The following is a 17,691-nucleotide window of genomic DNA, read 5'->3' on the forward strand; positions in this document are numbered from 1 at the left end:
CATAGCTCCGGGGGACAGGCTCACAGATGGCAGGGGATGTCACCTACGCGGCCGTGGCCATGCTGCCGAGGGAAAGGCCACACGCTCCTCCGGGGACATCAAACCCAGGTAAAACACCTTGGGCACTCACTCTTTGCTCTTTTGTCCTCTCTCTCTCTCCTTCTCTCTCACATTTCAAGTTGGGTAAACCTAGAAGAATGCCGTAAGATGCTGCATGGGAAGGGCAAGAAGTTGGAATAGTGGATGAGATCCTCAGAGCAAAAATCAGCCAAGCTGCTCCAAATTCAGAACCACCAAGGAGCAGCAGCTCAGGTCTGGTGCCAGGCTTTAAGTAACAGAATGAGAAAGAAAAGATGTCAATTGGTTGAATAATGAGCATAGTATTTCTTTTTAAATGAGTAACATGGTCAAGACAATGCTCCACTGAATTACTACCTAGACCACAAGTCAGATCAGTGTTTTTGTTCATGGAAAAGGAGCAGTAAATCAACCAGTAAATCATGAAACTAGTAGCGGTCAAAAATAGAGTCACTATCACTGAAGGAAGTACTGAATGTCTCCTAAAAATTTCCTGCTCTTTCTCTGCTATTTTCCAGTGGTGGTTTTCCAGAACCAAATTATCAATCTGTGATCACTTCATATATTTGTAAAAAGCCTCAAAGGATTAAGCCAATATTCAGGGTAAGGAGATGATTGGAACAAGATTTTCTAAAGAAGTTAATTTCTACTGCTTGGGAAAAAATTGTAATTCATTCATGGAAGCATTTGGACAAAATTCAGGATTACATCTAATATGAATGACAGCTTATAATGAGCAAATAGGAAATGCTTGTGGCCTCAGACTAAGGATATTTTCATGCTTTCATTAGTAATTAATGTATTTAATCCCTTAAGGAAACAATGTTGTGTAATAAGCATTTTTAGATGGTCTACTTACAATAGAGATTAATAGAGATGATGGTGCTCTGAAGACATGCACCTAAGTGACAGAAAACAATACCTTCTATATATTTTTACAAGACCAGTATCCAAAAGATAAAAATGAGTTCACTTTTTTACATCTATATTACATGAAATACTATCTTAGACTGAGAGTTCATGCACCCATGGATGTTGTTTGCACTGCTGTAACCTGTGCAACACAAAGAGGGCTTGCCTGGAATTTTACCCAGTATCCAAAGTGATAAAACTTATTTGTGAAGGGAGACAGACATCAAATCTTGATTAGAAGACATCCAAAATTATTCCTTGATCATGCTGCCTAAAGGAAAAGTTCAATTTTGGACAGGCCAGTTCCAATGAAATTTATCATTAACATATGGATGGCTCTTAGTAAACTTTTGTTGAACTGATTTTAACTCTTTATATTTTCTCATGTGAAGTTACTGGCCATGGTAATTAAGTGATTTCTCAGTGCCCTTTTCCCTTTAAATATTTAACTTCTCAAAAATGCTAATCATTTTTGTGGATGTTCTTCTGTTCCCACTCCATTGCTTCCATCTCCTTTAAAAAACAGGCACCAGAGATCAACCCAGTATTTCTACAAGTCTTGGTTATGCCATCTCAATTGTACAGAGACAAAAATCTCTTAACTAATATTTTCTTCCCTGTTTATATCTCCCAATCTCACCTTCCCCAATCTTTATGTCTGGTTATACTCAAATACATTTTGTTTGATTGGGCTTGGACTCATAGTTGGACTTCAGCTGTTACTCAGGTGCTCTGAATAACAAGGAGGAGGGGATTCTTGGATGCTCTGCCAGTGTGGTGAGGAGGATTCAGCAATGGCATTATCTGTGCACAGGCTTCGGTAGGTGCAGGTGCTGTTACCGTGCATGCGCTTCAAAACTGGTGTTCAAAAGTAGAAAAGTGTTCCCAAAGCCCAGCAAGGATAAATACACCTGGGAATCCATTTTCCAGCGAAAGACTCCAACAGTTTTTGTGTCTCAGTTCCCTCATGGATAATTTGAGAGTTGCCTGATCATGAATCATGAGTGGCTACACAGAGCTCTCCTTGGGAGAAGAACAAACCAAATAGAGTTCAAGTCACATTCACTTAGCAGAAGTTTCCCATAAACAGAGATGTTTTTCTGCACCTGACAACAGGCACAGGGAAGTGAAATTTCAGTTTTAGTGACTGACGGAGATCTCCACCTTGTTGTTAAATTAGGTGAGGGTGTGGAAGCATCTGGCAGAATTAAGGTTGTGTGGTTATTTAAAACCCCCTGCTGACTTCTGAGGACTTCACATTCAAATAATCATGAACCCATACGCACTGTAATAGAAGGAATAACTTTATTTAATTATTCAGCTTGCACGGGTATTTTTTTTTTTCTTACAGACTTAGAAATATTCTTTAAAGGAATAAATGTTCATTTGAGAGAAATTATTTACTAATAGTAGCAGAATATCTAAAGTACTTATTTTAGAAGTACCTCTATTTACAGGGCTACTGCATTTAAAAGTTTAAAAGTTCTTAGTGGTTTTGGAAAATTATTTACATTCTAAGGAAAAAAAACCAACTTTTGGGGCATTTGATTTGAGAACAATTACATTTAATTTACAAATTTTCTGTAGTTTATTGAACTAATAAATTGAAATAAAGCAAACAACCAAGTGTATCAGGTCAGATTCTCTAAAGCATAGACTGTCTCCCCTATATGAATAACCCTTATTTGTCGATCAGGTTCTCAGTAGTTTTTTCTACTGTAAAACCTCTCCACACTTCAGCAATTCTCATATGAAATGCTGCCTCATTTTAACCTAAAGAGACTCTCTTCTTCTGCCAAGTTTTCCCCTGATCAGTGAAATTTAATACAACACTGCTTTTTAAAAGCCCCAGTGGTCACAAACTAGGGTGGTAGCACAGAAGCTTATTCTTGATACAGATGGATAAAATCTCTCAATTTATGGAAGCAAAAGCAGTGTCCCAAAGGTCCAAACATTTTCCATAACACTAACCAGTAGCTCTGCAAAATACCCAGGAAAACATGTTCAGAAAGAATCTACATGCCTTTAACCCACACTGTGAGATTTTAATGCCCTTTTTGGTTTTGTTTTGGCAACGTGCTTTTGGAAAAAGATGTCTTCAGCCACCAAGTCCATTCCTCTGCTGCTGCAGGCACCACCTGAAAAAACCTGGGATAAACACTCACAAGTCAAGAATGCCCCCAGGAATTACCTTGCTGCAGCAGCATTTCTCTGAGTGCTGGTTTTCCTTTTGGCATCTCCCTGCCCCACAAAGCAGTCATGGGTTTGATGCCCCTTCAGCCCCTGTGGTACCTTCTGAGATGGCTTAGCAACAGATGGGATGCTTGCCATGGGTAAGATCCAGGTCTTTCCCATCCTTCAGCCTGTTTGTCTGGCTCCTGCTCCAGCCACACAGCTCTCAACAGTTCAAAGCTTACAGAGCTCACAGCAGGAGGAAGTGGTAAATCATCATCTTTCCTGTCGTTGCCTAGGAAAAGGAAAATGCTGAACAAGCAGCCCTGGAAACACACCCCCTGTTTCATAGAGGCTCAGCCTTTATTGTTCCTCCACTTGGTGACTTGCACAGCACAAATGTCAGTTTTGTCCTCTCCTTACAGGAAACACGATCACATATGCTGAGCTGCACGTGAAGCCCCAACCCCAAGGAAACAGCAGAGAAGAGACTTCCGCTCCTGGTATTGTGCAGTTTTGGTTACTAATTATAGATGTAGTTTTTCCTATTGCCCAACAGTGAAACCTGTTATCAAGAGCCTTTATGTACACTCTCTCAATGAAGGGCTGATTAATCATTTCATCTGCTGCTTTTTTTCCTCGATTCTCAGAATTCACACTTTCCTTTTAAAAATTATTTCTAAAAATGCCTTTGTGCCATACATGGAAAATGTAGTAAAGCAAGTAAAATTCCATGGTTTTTTAGAACCCTCGTGGATGAAGAGTCCCAAGGATGGTAGACAATCATATTATAAATGCCTATTATAAAGTTGGCTTTTCGCAAAATGTGTGCTATATGATTAATAACTTTGTGGTAAGGATATAAGTTTTTATTTCTGCTGTTAGTAAAGAAAATTAGGCATAGTAGTAGTAGTGATATAGTATCCTTAAACTGTATGTTTGGCTGGAATAATATCCAGTGAACATGTAAAGAAGATCTGCTATTGATACAGCAACTATCAGCATCTCCCATCTGAAGAAAGCACGGACCAAGGCCCAATCCAGAGGTGATAATGAAGACACAGCCAAGAAACACACAGCTCTAAAAAGGCAGACCCAAGGAGGGGCCACGCAAAACAGTCCCCGGAATATGGAAACTAATTTATGGAAAAATATGAATATTCAACAGACTGATACAATAGAAAGGGTATTTAAAGAAAGTCTCTGAAATAGCAGGGTGTGGACTTGGCTGAGTGCCACGTCACCCAGCCGGCTGTACTTTGCTTTTTTATCTCCTAATTGTCTTATCTGTTATTAAACCTATTTCTTAAAATTCACACACAAAAAAAGTGAATCTCTTTTTCACAATTACTTGTTCTATGTGACCAAATATTTTGATTTCACTTCCATGTATGCAAAATGGATGCAGATTTTTAATATGTGAAATGCCACTGCATCCTCCCGACAGCAGACTGATTTTAGGCAGATGATTTCTCTGTTGTTTCCCCAGTGTTAACTTTCAGAGTGCCAGGACCTTAAGCTGCTCTTCCTCCTGCCTCCCTCCAGGCTGCAAGCACAGGTGTTCAGCCTGGTTCTACGTGGCGCTGGTCCTGGCAGTCCTCTTGCTCGTCCTACTGGGAGTCGTGGCCTTACAAGCCAAGCAATGTGAGTAGATCCTACCTCCTGCTTCATCCCTTCATTGCAGACATGGTTAAACCTCTGAAAGAACTGAGAGAAAAATTCCCTTACTGTCGCACTAAAAGGCGTCAACTTATACACAAATACAGGAAATGAGAGGCTACTGACAAGGGAGTGACAGGACAAGGGGCAGTGGCTTCACGCTGAGAGAGAGGAGGTTTAGATGGGATATGAGGAAGAACTTGTTTCCTGTGATGTTGCAGATTTGGAGACAGGCACACGACTGAACACGCCGAGATCAGGCGACCACAGCCAATGTTTATTCATGGACGCCCCTTTTATAGGGGGTTCAAAACTCCCGTGCTGAAACTCCTGATTCGTCGAGGTCTCAGCACTGCTCAGCTCACCGGCCAATTAGATGTCTGCATTCAGGACTGAATGGGATTGGCTAGGGTCCCTGTTGGGGTTCGAATCCAACCTACCAGTGTCTTACCCAGACTCCTTTACTTCTACTCTTTAACGAGCGAGGCTGGGAGTTGGAGTCTGTTATGGCCAAATTTATCCCTGCACCTTCAGACCAGCTGTAGCTGTGACACTGTGAGGGTGCTGAGGCCCTGGCACAGGCTGTCCAGAGCAGCTGTGGCTGCCCCATCCCTGGCAGTGTCCAAGGCCAGGCTGGGCGGGGCTCTGAGGAATCTGGGATGATGGAAGGTGTCTCTGCCCATGGCAGTGGTTTGTAATGAAATGATCTTTCCAAATCAGGCCATTCCATGAACATCTTCTGAGGAGGGCTTTGCTCACTAAGCTTCACTTACTGAGTTTGCTCATAACTATTTCTGTACCAGGCAATGTACACAGAAACATCCCCACATTCACAGTACAGCTCTGGGTACAAAGACTGCATTTCCTTATCCTTGTTGTTCACCATGACCTCACTCACTCATTTTTTTTTGACTTTGGGCTGTTCAAGTTTTGAAGGCCAGAGCAGGAAAATCAGAAAGTTTGCTTCAGTATGGTCTGAACAACACCAGCAGTGACATTTCTTCAGAGAGGACCGTCTCAGCAGTGCTCCTGAAACGGCTTATGGAGGAGCTGTGTGAAGATGGACAGGGTGAGGCACGTTAGTCCTTTCCAGTATAGAGGACATGTGATGTGCACAGTTCTGTTGTCTCTGTTCCCATTTCTCTGACACCCTGCAGTTTATGGGAACTCATTGGTGCTATCCAGGAAGCATGGTGTTCCCGCAGAGCAGTGATAACAAAATCTAAACTAATATTTTAATCATTATAGTCTTGCTCCTTGTTTGGTATAAAGCTTCCAGTATTTTCATTACATGTCTTTCTGCCAGGAGCTGCTGTCAGAAATGCCATATATCCCCCTCTTGTCCTGGAGAACACTTTCCAGACAATGGTTCATAAATGGGGAGGAATTCCATCCATTGTAGGAGCTAAAGGTTCCCCCTGTCCACCCACAGGGACAACGTGTGAGCTGTGTCCCCCCGGGTGGCAGCTGCACAGGGGCAGATGTTATTTCTTCTCCGAGGAGGCCAAGAGCTGGGAGGACAGCTGGGAAAACTGTCTGGCCAGGAAATCCCAGCTGCTTGTCATTGAGGATGAAATCGAGATGGTGAGTCTTGCAGCAGTCCTAAAAGCATGTGGCAGACCTCAGCCAAACATTTCCCCAAGAGAAAACGGCCTGGATGTCAAGAATACACAGCAGACAAGCAGAAGCCCCACCAGGGAAAGCATCTGACTCTCCCTGCACAGGAGCTGAGTTTGGGAATATCAGGAGAGCTGAGCTAAAGAGGAGAAGCACAAGACGTGCCAAGTGTGGAAGCCAGAGTAGTTTTGACTGGGAAGAGGAAAATGCTAGGGACTTTCCACTTGTTTCCACTGCTTGGCAGTGGGAGGAGAGGAGGCTGGACATGTGTATGGGCTGACGTAAGGGGCTGCTCTGTCATGGCTGCATCTCTATCCTTGCTCTTCAAGAGGAAGCAAAAGCTGTGCATGAGGCAGGACAGGGACCTGGGTACAGCAGGAAGGCTCTTCTGTCAGGTAACATCCTTCTAATCATTCCACAGGAATTTATAGACAGCAAAGACAAAGATACCAAATATATCTGGATTGGCTTGGACACTGAAGAGATGCAGAAAAAACGGAGTTCAGTGGGAGATCACAGAGTAAAAGAAAAGAGGTGATGATTTGTGGGGGGAGGATATCTTTGGGAAAAGCAAAGTGTGGTATCCTTGCTTGGAAATACAACTCTGAATATGAGCTAATTACCCCAAGCACAGATCTAATCCTGCAGCCTCAGGTACGTATTCAGAGTCTATTTCATGGCCGGTTCCAGGTCAACAGGTTCCTGCTGGGCATTTTTGGAAACTGCCTCCAGGACCATCCACTGCCACAGCTCATATGTTTATTACTGCAGAGATACTATTACATGCTTCTGCTGAAATCCCTGCCAACACTCACTTTACAGACCATGTGCTGCCTGCCTCTGGTGAAGGTGATGCCTGTCACAGAGTTGGCTGGGATCTGTGCAGCTTTCTTCAGCATCGTGGTAGCACAGGCAGGATCCTTATCCTTGTAACACTAATAATCCCAAACATCCATCCCTCAGAAGCCAGCAGTGCCTGCTGGGGGTGCCCAACCCACCTCTGCACAGCTGCTGTGCTTCAAGAGTGTGGTCGAGTGGGCACCATCCACCCCCTCACTCAGAGCATCAGCAAAATTTTTAACCAGTGCTGAGTTTAAAGCTGACAATTGCATTCCTTTTGGTCTCTCAGCAGGACAGCTCTAAAAAGGATCAAGGCCGACAAGAACTGTGCTGTTTACAGAAGGAAAAATGTGATCCAGGCAGATAATTGCCAGACATTAAAGGAGTGGATCTGTAAGAAGAATGCAACTTTGCTGGTGCTCTGAGCCACATTTCCAGACAACAGACAGAGCTTCTTGTCAGGAGATGCATTTTACAGACAAACCAACTTGTGATGTAAATAATTTTTATCAGACTTGCAGGGAAATTTGCACTTGCTGTGCTCCCTAAGAATTCAGAAGGCAGGTCCTGCAACAGGGCTGCAAGCTGTCACACAAGGATTTTGGGGTGCTGAGCCTTCATAAAGACAGATTTTGGCAGCAGCTGCCTCAAGAAAGGTCAGAGGAGAACAGATACTCATGAGGAGGAGCACTGTGCATGTAAACTCTGTGATGTGCAGGAATTATGGCCCCTGTGTGGGATGAAGGGTGTGCTGGGCCCACTGCTGTCACCCCTGCACACAGACAGCTGCTGAGCTGAGGACTTCTTATTTGAGTTTCAGGATTTTAGTGTTTTCTGAAGTTTGTGGTTTTGGTTTGCTGTTGTTTTTGTTTTGTTTTGTTTTGTTTTCCTTGGGATCTAATTGTGACAGAGGCCACTTGAGGGCTGGAAAAAAATGCATTTATTGGACAGTGTCTTATGCAAAGCTGCTGCACAGCTACTGGATGTAAACAGCAGACCAGGCATGGAGTGACTTGTAACAACCGTGGTTAATCTGCTGATTGCTCCCATCTTCTGGTGCTGGGCCTTGGAATCTGAAGGGATTAACTATGAAAAGGGCTTGGACTTGTTGGCTTGTTGTAAGAAAACATTGCAGTGCAAGGAAATAAAGTTGATAACCTTCCTCTTCACCTATCTTTAGTCCCTTTACATTGTAAATTCCAGCCACAGTTATGGTATGATGAAGTACCAAAGCCAAAGACTGGTGAAATTAATGCCTGGGAGTGCATTCAGTAAATGCATTACTTAGTCATTGAAGTGTCATGAAAAAATGCTATTTCTGGATCTAGAATGCAAAAATACTAAGGGCAGTGTGACCTAGTGACTTTATTAGATTAACATATTTGACAAAAATGAAGAAGTGTCATGAATTGAATGTGCTGCTCTAACAAAAATGTCACCAACTGGTATTTAAGTCCTTAAAGCAATGAGAAAGAGAAACAAGCCTTAACATTGCTTTTGAGATGGTGAGCCTTTACCTCACCTTTGCTGTGACGGACACAAAGGCAGGTACAGTTTCACAGAGATATTTTTTTCATACCTGCACATGCCTTGGGGAGGGCTAATGTCCAGCACTGTGAACTGAACAAAAAGTGAACTGTACCCTCAGGGACTTCCCTTCAAACAACAACAAAAAAATCCCAACACAGATTTATCCCACAGAATGCAGCATCAGCAGCTCAAGGCACATGAGAACTGCTATTATGTAAGAGGGGACAACAAAAAACTCAGCACAGCATCTAGGGGAAGAGGATTGGTTTGTGCATTCTAGAGAAGCAAAAAAAAGGAAGTAATCTGAAATGAGTAGATGAATCTCTATACCTATATAATACATGCTTTATAGAGAGGTAATTACTCACTGCTGAGAAAGTTTCACTTCAGGGTACTCACAGCACACCCTTCTCCATGCAGTGGAGCTGACAATTACTGTTTTTTTGGCAGATTTCTTGATTCATGCTGAATTTAACAGGAAAAACAAACTCCTGTGTGCTGGCTTGTCTCTAATTAGTTGTGGTGTTTAGGTTTTAACAATATTCATGAAACATCTACTATTTGGGCCTTCTTGCTATTATTCATGTAATTAAACAAGTTTTTGCAGGGCCTTACTGAAGCTCTAATCTACAATTTAAGCACTTATTTAAAAATAATAAAGAAGAAATTGTCATTGAAGCACTTCATCAACCACCGCTCTGAGTAAAACATGTTGGCAGAGTTTGCAGCTTAACCATTCTTTTCTTAACATCCCCAAAGATGTTCACTGCATCCCTGAGCAGTCAGATCCAGAAGAGCTTTCACCGTAACTTTTTGTTTAAAGTTTTACATATTATGAAGTGTTAGAATGGAAAAAGCATTCTTTTTTGGATCAAATGTCCTGTTTCATGTCAGTCTTTACATTATGATTAAAGATTTTTTCATGTTCAAAACCTGAATATTTTACCTTGCTTCAGATGTTTTTTTTTCACCAAAATGGTGCCTAAGATGAAAAACACTTTTAATGTCCCAATATTTAGATACAAACCACTGTAATTCAGGGGCACCGTAAAGATATTTATTAAGGATATCTTTAGGACTATTGCCATATCCTATCCTATCCATAGGATACCACATCCTTCAGAATCAGGTTAATTTAAAAACACTGCAGAATAACACCCTCTACCCAACATATAGGTAATTAGGCTTTCCATACTGTAGAGTCCTGTTACTGTGCCTATAAAGAATATAAGCAAATAAGAAAAGTGTAAACCAGCAAAATTAGTGATTATATTTAAATAAACATCTGAAAGTCACAAATTGCTGACAGTATCTGTTGCAGCAGCCCTCTTGTTAGAGGGTAGAAATGAGCCAAGACACAGGCTTCTTGTTTATCACAGCATGGAAAGGGTCCTGGTTTATTCCCCTTTACAGCTCAGCCATCCTGACTCCAACTATTCCCAGACTCTGGCTGCACCAAGCTCCTCCTGTAGGTTTCCCTTGCAGCCTCTGACTGCTGGTGATTCCCTGCTGAACTATGACTGCAGGTATGAGCTTGCAAACTCTGACTGCAGGCTTTTACCCAGCTAGACTGTGACTGTGACTGTTGCAGGTCACTTTTTAATCCTTGGATAACCTGCTAGATGTGAGTGAGACTCAGACAATCAGAGGGATTATGCCCTAATTCTGTTCAGGCTCCCAGCAATCCAGTGCAAAGAGCACTGGAGGCTGCTGCTGCTGAAAATGTCATCTACACAAGGAAACACTGACTGTCCATCTGGAGATGTCCCTCTTCCTCAGAAGCCTCACACTGTGACAGGCACAGGGCATGACAAAAACACAGAGAAACATCCCTTGCTGTTAATTCTCTCATTCTCTCCTCCTGATTTTGCCTCCTTGCACCGAGGATTATTACTACATTAATGCCTACAGCTTCACTATCACTCAGTTCCAACTCTTCTCCCCTCCCATCAGTGCAGATGCTCAGGTAAATAAATATTCTTATCTATTGTGACTTTTTTTGGCTAAAGAAAGTGTTGTGAGAATAACTTCAGGAGCAGTGCAGCTACATAAATTAGCTTGACAGCATTATCACCAGGATTTAACAAGATTAATGTAACATAACATTAACAAAACATGGGATACAATGCAAGGTGCACCCCATGAAACTTGGAGAGAGGAATCTGCTGTGATCCTGTCTCAAACAAGTGTTCACTTCTGCATTACCCTGTATCCACGAGGCACTGGCACTCCTCCAGACAGACCCACTTCACCACCCATCCCTGCACAGAGCCTGGAGAAAGGAAAAGCAGAACTAAAACCTCCAAAAGGGAAAGAAAGAACTGCTGCTCCTACAAGAGAAGAGTAAATGGAAGAAATACTGATGGCCCAACAAAAAGAAACTACAGCTGAGCAGTGACAGCAGCTGGAAAACAGTAGCAACTAGAGCTGGAAAAATGGGGCAAAGAAATTACTTATCAAGATGCTGAAGAGAGTATTTTAAATGGAATCTTTAAAGCTTTCCTCCATGGATGGAGAATTCTGGCTACCAGGAAAGTAATTCACCTCTGGGTAGAAGCTTGGACACATTCCTGGGTCCCAAAGTATAGACATAACCTGTGCAGGCATCATTTCAGAGCTCTGAGTGTCAGGGGTGGTGGCTTGGCCCACCTTTATTGTGCTGAGTTGATAGTCAAGCTACAGACCCATTTCCTGGTTAAATGACATCCTGAGGCTGAAACCCCTTTGGACTCCAGATAGGCACAGTTTCCAGAGCCTTTTACTTCAAACCTGTCAGGGAGAAGGGAAGACAGGATTACTTGGACACCCACAATCAAACATTGCTATAGAGCAAAGGTAGTTATGGGCACCTCAGGTTCTCTTTGAATAAAGCCTGATTTATCTCAGGCAAGGCACCACAGGAGGGTGATGTTTTGAGCCTTGAAGAGAACATCGTGGAGATTGTCTTTTCTTAATAGTATCTTGTGCCCAGAATACAAAATCCAGGACTTGTAGCACTCCTGTATCTTGTTTAGTGGTCACTTAATGTGAAATACACCCTTAGAACAGAGACTGAAATTGAGGTTTGCCTTCTCAGGGATGCTGTGCCATCAAGTTGGACACCACTACCTTGCACTTCCACATCCTCCTATACAGCTAAAAGATTCCAGCAGAAGATGTGAAGCAAATATATCTCTCATTTCTCCCTTCCTCAGAATCCAACAGGCACCATGGTTAAGGGGGTGGAGGGAAACAAGAACCAAACCTCAGTTTCCAGACTGTAGGTGTGTCTACGTAAGATTTAAGAGACTCCCTCAACAACTGTGTTTTCAAACAGAGTGCTATAAAGTTCTGTGGATAGGCCAAGCAAACTGGAATGGTCTGTGGAAAAGCCAAGGGACAAATCCCCACCAGTGCAGTAACAGCTGAGCTTAGATATCAAGGTGTTTGCCCTCCCCTTCAGGACGGGCAGTTTGAGGCAAAAATCTAAGAATGGGAAGAACCTCACTGAAAATGAAAGCAAGTATCAGGGGATATTTGTATTGCATGCAGACAGGGGATAAAAGAGTGGGAAGGACTGCAGTTTTCAGTTTGAGGTGCCCACATGTTTCTCACATCTCATATTAAATGCCTTTGTCAGTTCAAGCCTTCAGGGCTCGGGGATGAAGTGAATATAGTCACACACCACTAGTAATGTCACAGACTTAAAAGTATTTAAATTTTCCACTTTTTAAGGTAATTTCAGACTTGTGAAATCTCAGTGCTTATGCCTATCAATGGTAATTCTAACAAATCCTGCCAGCAGCTGCTCCAGGATGAGCTGCAATAGCCTTTGAGGAGATGAGACAGCTGCCAGGGAGAGGAACAAAGTGCCCCACACTTGGCACAGAACACAGGGCCCTAGCCTCAGAGCAGCTTATGCAACATATATTCACATCTTCCTTTCCCTCCAGCAGCTTCTTTCAGAGGAACATTCTATGAAAATGAAAACATGTTTTAGCAGTCTCCCAGATCTCTTCACTACAAACCTCACACAGCTTACATGCATGTGTGCATTTTTGCAAAATATATTCTGAGGATATAGTATATAAATATAATGAGGAATTTGTGTTACTGTAATCTTCCCTTCCTCCCCTCCTCAATTTGGTATCTTAGTGCATCTTGGTTTAACTTTCTCTAATGTCTGTTACCTGCCTCATGTTGGTTTTCAGCTTCACAAATTTATCCCATAACTTTCAGTTTTAACAATGCCATGTGAAATCTTCATTGCATTCCATACCCTGTCCATAATCATCCCTTCAACATAATAACAGATATTTCCTACAAGTAACTATTTCTGCATTATTTTTCTTATTCCTCTATAATCGAATATCACCAGCAAAACCCATCCACATCAACTTACAGGTCATTGTCTAATACTTCTCCATTTACCCAAAAGAACTCTTCATTTTGTTTATTGAGTCCAATCCATGGGTCTTGCTTTGTGATCTTCATAATAAAGTTCTGTAGGAATAAACCCACATGAGAAAAAAAGTTCTGCATGCTCAGTCCAGCTGTCACAATATAAAGTCTTTGATCCAGGTCAAAAGCAAAAGAACAATCTAGCCTTTCCTGCAGAAGCAACAATATTAAAACCTAAATATACAAAAACTGGTGACTGGGATAGGGTTGACTGACCTAGAGAGAGGCTATTCTAAAATATCAAGGTCGGCTACAGATACAGAAGAATATATTCTCCTAGGCCTTTGTGCAGGGTGGAATCTTTCCTAATATTGTGGTATAATATAGGAAAAAATGCTCCAAGCTGTATTTTGGGTAACTATCTCCTAACTCCAAAGGTCACAATTAACATATTTACCAACTTGTATGTCATTAACCTATTTCAGTATGAGAAAACAGTTGTTTAATTAAATGAGATGCAACAGTGTTTAGCCTGATAGATGCCTTCAATATGCATATCTACAGCTGTGAACAGCACGAAATGTCATTCACACAAGCACTCAGACATTTTCTAATACATCAACTGCTCAAATGTTTCCTGTTTTCAGGGAGAAGAAGCACGAAATTTTTTGCAGGCTGTTGACTCATTGTGTTCTTACATCAGCTTCCTAACTGTTCAGCTGAGGAGGCAGAGGAAGCAGTTCCCTAGAAGTGAACTGGAGGGAAAACAGGATCCCCTCTGATTCCCTTACCAGCTCCTGATGATTTTCAATGACCAGGAGGGAAGCGTTGTGGGAAGAGCAGATGCTCTGGCTGGAGTTCCAGGTGGCTTCACTCTCCGAGAGGTAGTAACACTTCCTCTGGAAGTACAGCCAGCCTGATGGACACAGGTCCAGGGAAGGGCACACAGGAAAGTCTTTGACTGGACAAGGGTTTACTGGGAAAAGACAAAAAACGTTTCTTCCAGCTGGGAAAGGTTTTACTTTCTGACCGCATCATCTAAAATAATCCCACTCTAGCCACAGCATTGTTACTTCTGCCCAGATGAAATAATCATTGTAAACCAATTATATATTCTGGATCCTGCACCCTCCTGCTTCTTGACATGTCGTTAAAAGGATGGTCAGGGACACGTTGGTAGAAGCAGTGAGAAGGTGATAATAAAGTATCACCCAAGGACTCTTCTACAGTTTAAAAATCCCAACAACTCCAGCTTTTGCACCTGTTACTTCCTCACAGCTAAATTAATAACTTCATTTATTACAGTGTCATTTTTGAAGGACTGTGGATTGGTAGGAGAGTCCTCCTGTTGTTATTGTTTTCTTGAACTTGGGTTAAGACCAACAGTGATTTGACAAACTTGATAGCAAAAGTACACTAAGACTAAACTAAGCCCTCCCTAACCCCACTGAAGCATGTGGAGTTGTTTCTGCAGCTCTGGCCCAAAGAGAAGCCACAGATTCACACAGAATCACAGAGTGCCTTGATTTCAGAGGTTCTTCAAAGACCATTTTTTTTTCACACCCTGCTATGGCCAGGGACAGATTCCACTATCCCAGGTTGCTCAGAGCCCCATCCAACCTGGCCTTGGACACTTCCAGGGATGGGGCAGCCACAGCTTCTCTGGGCAACTTGTGCCAGGGCCTCAGCACCCTCCGAGTATAAAAACTCTGGTAATTTCTATTGCTACTTATATTTTCTTTTAAAATTCCTTACTTACCAAACTGAATACATGAAATCAAAATGACAGCAGCAGTAAGAACTCCAGAGACAGCTCGCCACAGCCAGATGTTTGAGAACAGACCTGAAAAAATAAATATAAGGAACTAAAAAACAAAACAAACAAAACTAAACAAAAAAAAAACAAAAAAAAAACACCCACCCAAACAATAAATAAGAACCAGCTGTTAGGGGACTAGAGTCTGGATGCACAGCTGTTAAAGAAAAAAAAAAAGAAAAAAGGTAGCTCTATGTGGAGAGCAGGCTGGGAGCAGAGACATTTAGTTTATCTTCATAAGCCTACTCAGCTAACAAGAACTCTGATTTACTGTAAATTTTAGTTACATCATCCAGAACTTCAAGTAATCAAAAGAGAAAGAAACGAGCATGGGAAAAATGACGGCGGACAGTAAATTAGATACTGACCCGGTGCCTAAACATGGCACGGATAAGCGAAATAAGTAAAACCATCGGTTCTGGAGCCCAAAACTCCTGAGAAATAGCCAGTCTTATCCCACAGCCACAGCTCTTTAGTCTCCTTTTGTTCCCCTGTCCCCTCCAGGGCTTTGGAAGCGCACACGGCCCCTCCAATGCCGTGTATGGGGCAGTGGCGAGGACGCGGTGTCCGCGGAGGCTCCACGGGAGTGTCCCGTCCCCTGGCAGCCAGCACGGGCTTCCAGCCGTGCGCCATTCCCGGCTCCCCGCGCCCAGGGACGCGCTCCCGGCCCCGCAGGAATGTCCCGGTCCCCCCGCCTCCCCTCGGTGTCCCCCTGCGGTCACCTTTGGTGCCGTGGGCCGTGCCGCGCCCCGCGGAGCCGCCGCGCCGGCCGCCGCTCGCCATGGGCGCGGAGCTCAGGGGCCCGCGGCCGCCGCGCCCCGCAGAGCGCCGGCCACCGGGGACATGGCCACGGAGCGGGGCAAGGCAGAGCGGGCTCCGCGCCCGGGACAGCCGCCCGCAGCTCCGGAGCAATAGGAGACGGGGGCGCCTGCAAGGAGAAGTCGGCTCCGACGAGAACTCTCTGGGATGTGACATCAGGCAAATTCCAGGAACTAGCACAAAGAGAGAAGGCTCTGGTTTGGTCTGGTGGGGTTTTTGTTTTTGTTTTGTTTGTTTTTTTGTGGTTTTTTTTTTGTTTGTTTGGGTTTTTTTTGTTTTTGGTTTTTTTTTTTTGTTTGTTTTTTGTTTTTTGTTTTTTTTCCCAGGTGTTTTGATTTTTTAATGGTTGGGGTTTGTTTTTTTTTTTTTTTTTTTTCAATTTTATTTATTTCATATTTATTGATTTTCTTCTTTTGTATGGAGGAGGAGTGTAAAGACAAGTATTTAAACGCTGATTACTTAAACCTCTTTGGAAAACCTGGCCAGTGATTTGCTTTACCTAGAAAAGTGTAAGGCCTGATGATGCTGGCTTGCCAGCTGTGGGGATGAAGGTGCAATAGAAATTTCAGCATTGCTTGGAAGACAGAACCATACATAACAACCGTTTCATCTGGTGGTTTTGCACAATAACTGCTGTACTTACAACAGATCGGGGCTGTGTTGTGGGCTCAAACAGCCTGAAGTGCAGAGCTCTCTCCAAGTCATCATGTGGGCTCTGTGTGCGGCTGGTGAGGAATTCAGCAGTGGTTTATCCAAAATAAGCATCCTTTTGTACCTGGGCCCCAAAACTTCCAACAGAAAACCATGGGAATGAGGGAGGTTACACTTCAAGCTTTCACTGCCGTCTCTAGTTATTTTCACTGTTAAGGATTCTGATCAGTGGTGAGTTGCTGAAAATCATCTCCAGGTGTTTATGTTTACAGCTTATAAAGACTGTAAACTTTATACTTCCATAAGTATAATTTGAATTACAGTTAATTTTACCTTTTGCCTACAGCAGGAGTTAATTTAAGCACTGAACTGAGAGAGCTGGACTGTCAAAATTCCTAGGAAGGCACTGGGGAAGAAAAGGAAAGATAAAAGGATGAAGAAGAATCCAAAAGATGTGTGTGACAAGGCTTAAGGCATGGTGCCTTCAGGCAGGTTAGGGAACTGAGGATCCCCAGGAGAGAGGAGAGGTGATGGGTCCAGAGAGCACAAGCTGGAGACTTTTCTAGAGGTTTTGCAAGACATGAACCCAGAGGGGCAAAGGATGAGAGTGGGGTGTGGAATTGGGGCAGCAGGGAGGTTCAGTACCTGCTTGATTTAGAGCATGTTTTACCTACAAGGAGACAGTGGGTGTGTGCACAGCTGGCATTCTAAGAACAGCTTATTTAGCATTTATTCACTCTGAAAGAGTGGCTTGGGCTCTTGCCATTCATTCAGTCCTGCCTGCCATTGAGGTCAAAAATACCACAATGGCTTTTAACCACAGAGCATTCAAAAGTGAGTGCTCTCTTCATGCTCATCTTCGAGTACACAAGGTAATTCTGACAGCTGCAGGAGATTCTCCAGGCTGGCAAAAAAACCCCCCTGAGAAATGCTGTCTACATAGCTGTGAATCATCTGATCCTCCAAAACTACTGTTAGTAACCCCAGATGCTTGTAACTGAGACACTCACCTTCACCTTCACTTTCCCTGATCAGTTTGGCTAAGAAGCCTTCAGACAATTCTTAAAATGAAAGTTGATAAACAAGATAGGAGTTTTTTGAAGGCTAAAGGCAGAAATAACCTCCAAACTGATTCACTGGAAAATTACTTTAAAATACTGCCATGATATAGGGAGAAAAATGCAAACATTTTAAGGAAAAAGCATAGCATTTTACCA

At 42.9% G+C, this 17,691-nt stretch overlaps 2 protein-coding genes across 3 annotated transcripts; one reads left to right on the forward strand and one right to left on the reverse strand.

Annotated features, from left to right (window-relative positions):
* The first annotated feature begins 23 nt into the window (after positions 1-23).
* LOC136361628 (killer cell lectin-like receptor subfamily F member 1) lies at positions 24-8,451 on the forward strand. Its single transcript, XM_066319676.1, has 7 exons — positions 24-108; positions 3,588-3,665; positions 4,708-4,806; positions 5,750-5,890; positions 6,254-6,405; positions 6,860-6,972; positions 7,571-8,451. The coding sequence occupies exons 1-7, from the start codon at positions 27-29 to the stop codon at positions 7,701-7,703; spliced, it is 798 nt and encodes a 265-aa protein (XP_066175773.1). The 5' UTR covers positions 24-26; the 3' UTR covers positions 7,704-8,451.
* Positions 4,509-15,807, reverse strand: LOC136361627 (C-type lectin domain family 2 member L-like). Of its 2 annotated transcripts, XM_066319675.1 has the most exons (6): positions 15,727-15,807; positions 14,948-15,031; positions 13,980-14,164; positions 13,190-13,290; positions 11,458-11,577; positions 4,509-4,869 (listed from the first exon to the last, which is right to left on the reverse strand). In XM_066319675.1, exons 1-5 carry the CDS (start codon positions 15,785-15,787, stop codon positions 11,460-11,462), a joined length of 549 nt encoding a protein of 182 aa, XP_066175772.1. In that variant the 5' UTR covers positions 15,788-15,807; the 3' UTR covers positions 4,509-4,869; positions 11,458-11,459. The 2 variants fall into 2 exon arrangements, with proteins under 2 accessions (XP_066175772.1, XP_066175771.1); XM_066319674.1 differs by lacking the exon at positions 4,509-4,869 and having other exon boundaries at positions 9,844-11,577.
* Positions 15,808-17,691: the final 1,884 nt, after the last annotated feature.

This window comes from Sylvia atricapilla, chromosome 5 (genome assembly GCF_009819655.1).
Source record: "Sylvia atricapilla isolate bSylAtr1 chromosome 5, bSylAtr1.pri, whole genome shotgun sequence".
Lineage (NCBI taxonomy): Eukaryota > Metazoa > Chordata > Aves > Passeriformes > Sylviidae > Sylvia > Sylvia atricapilla.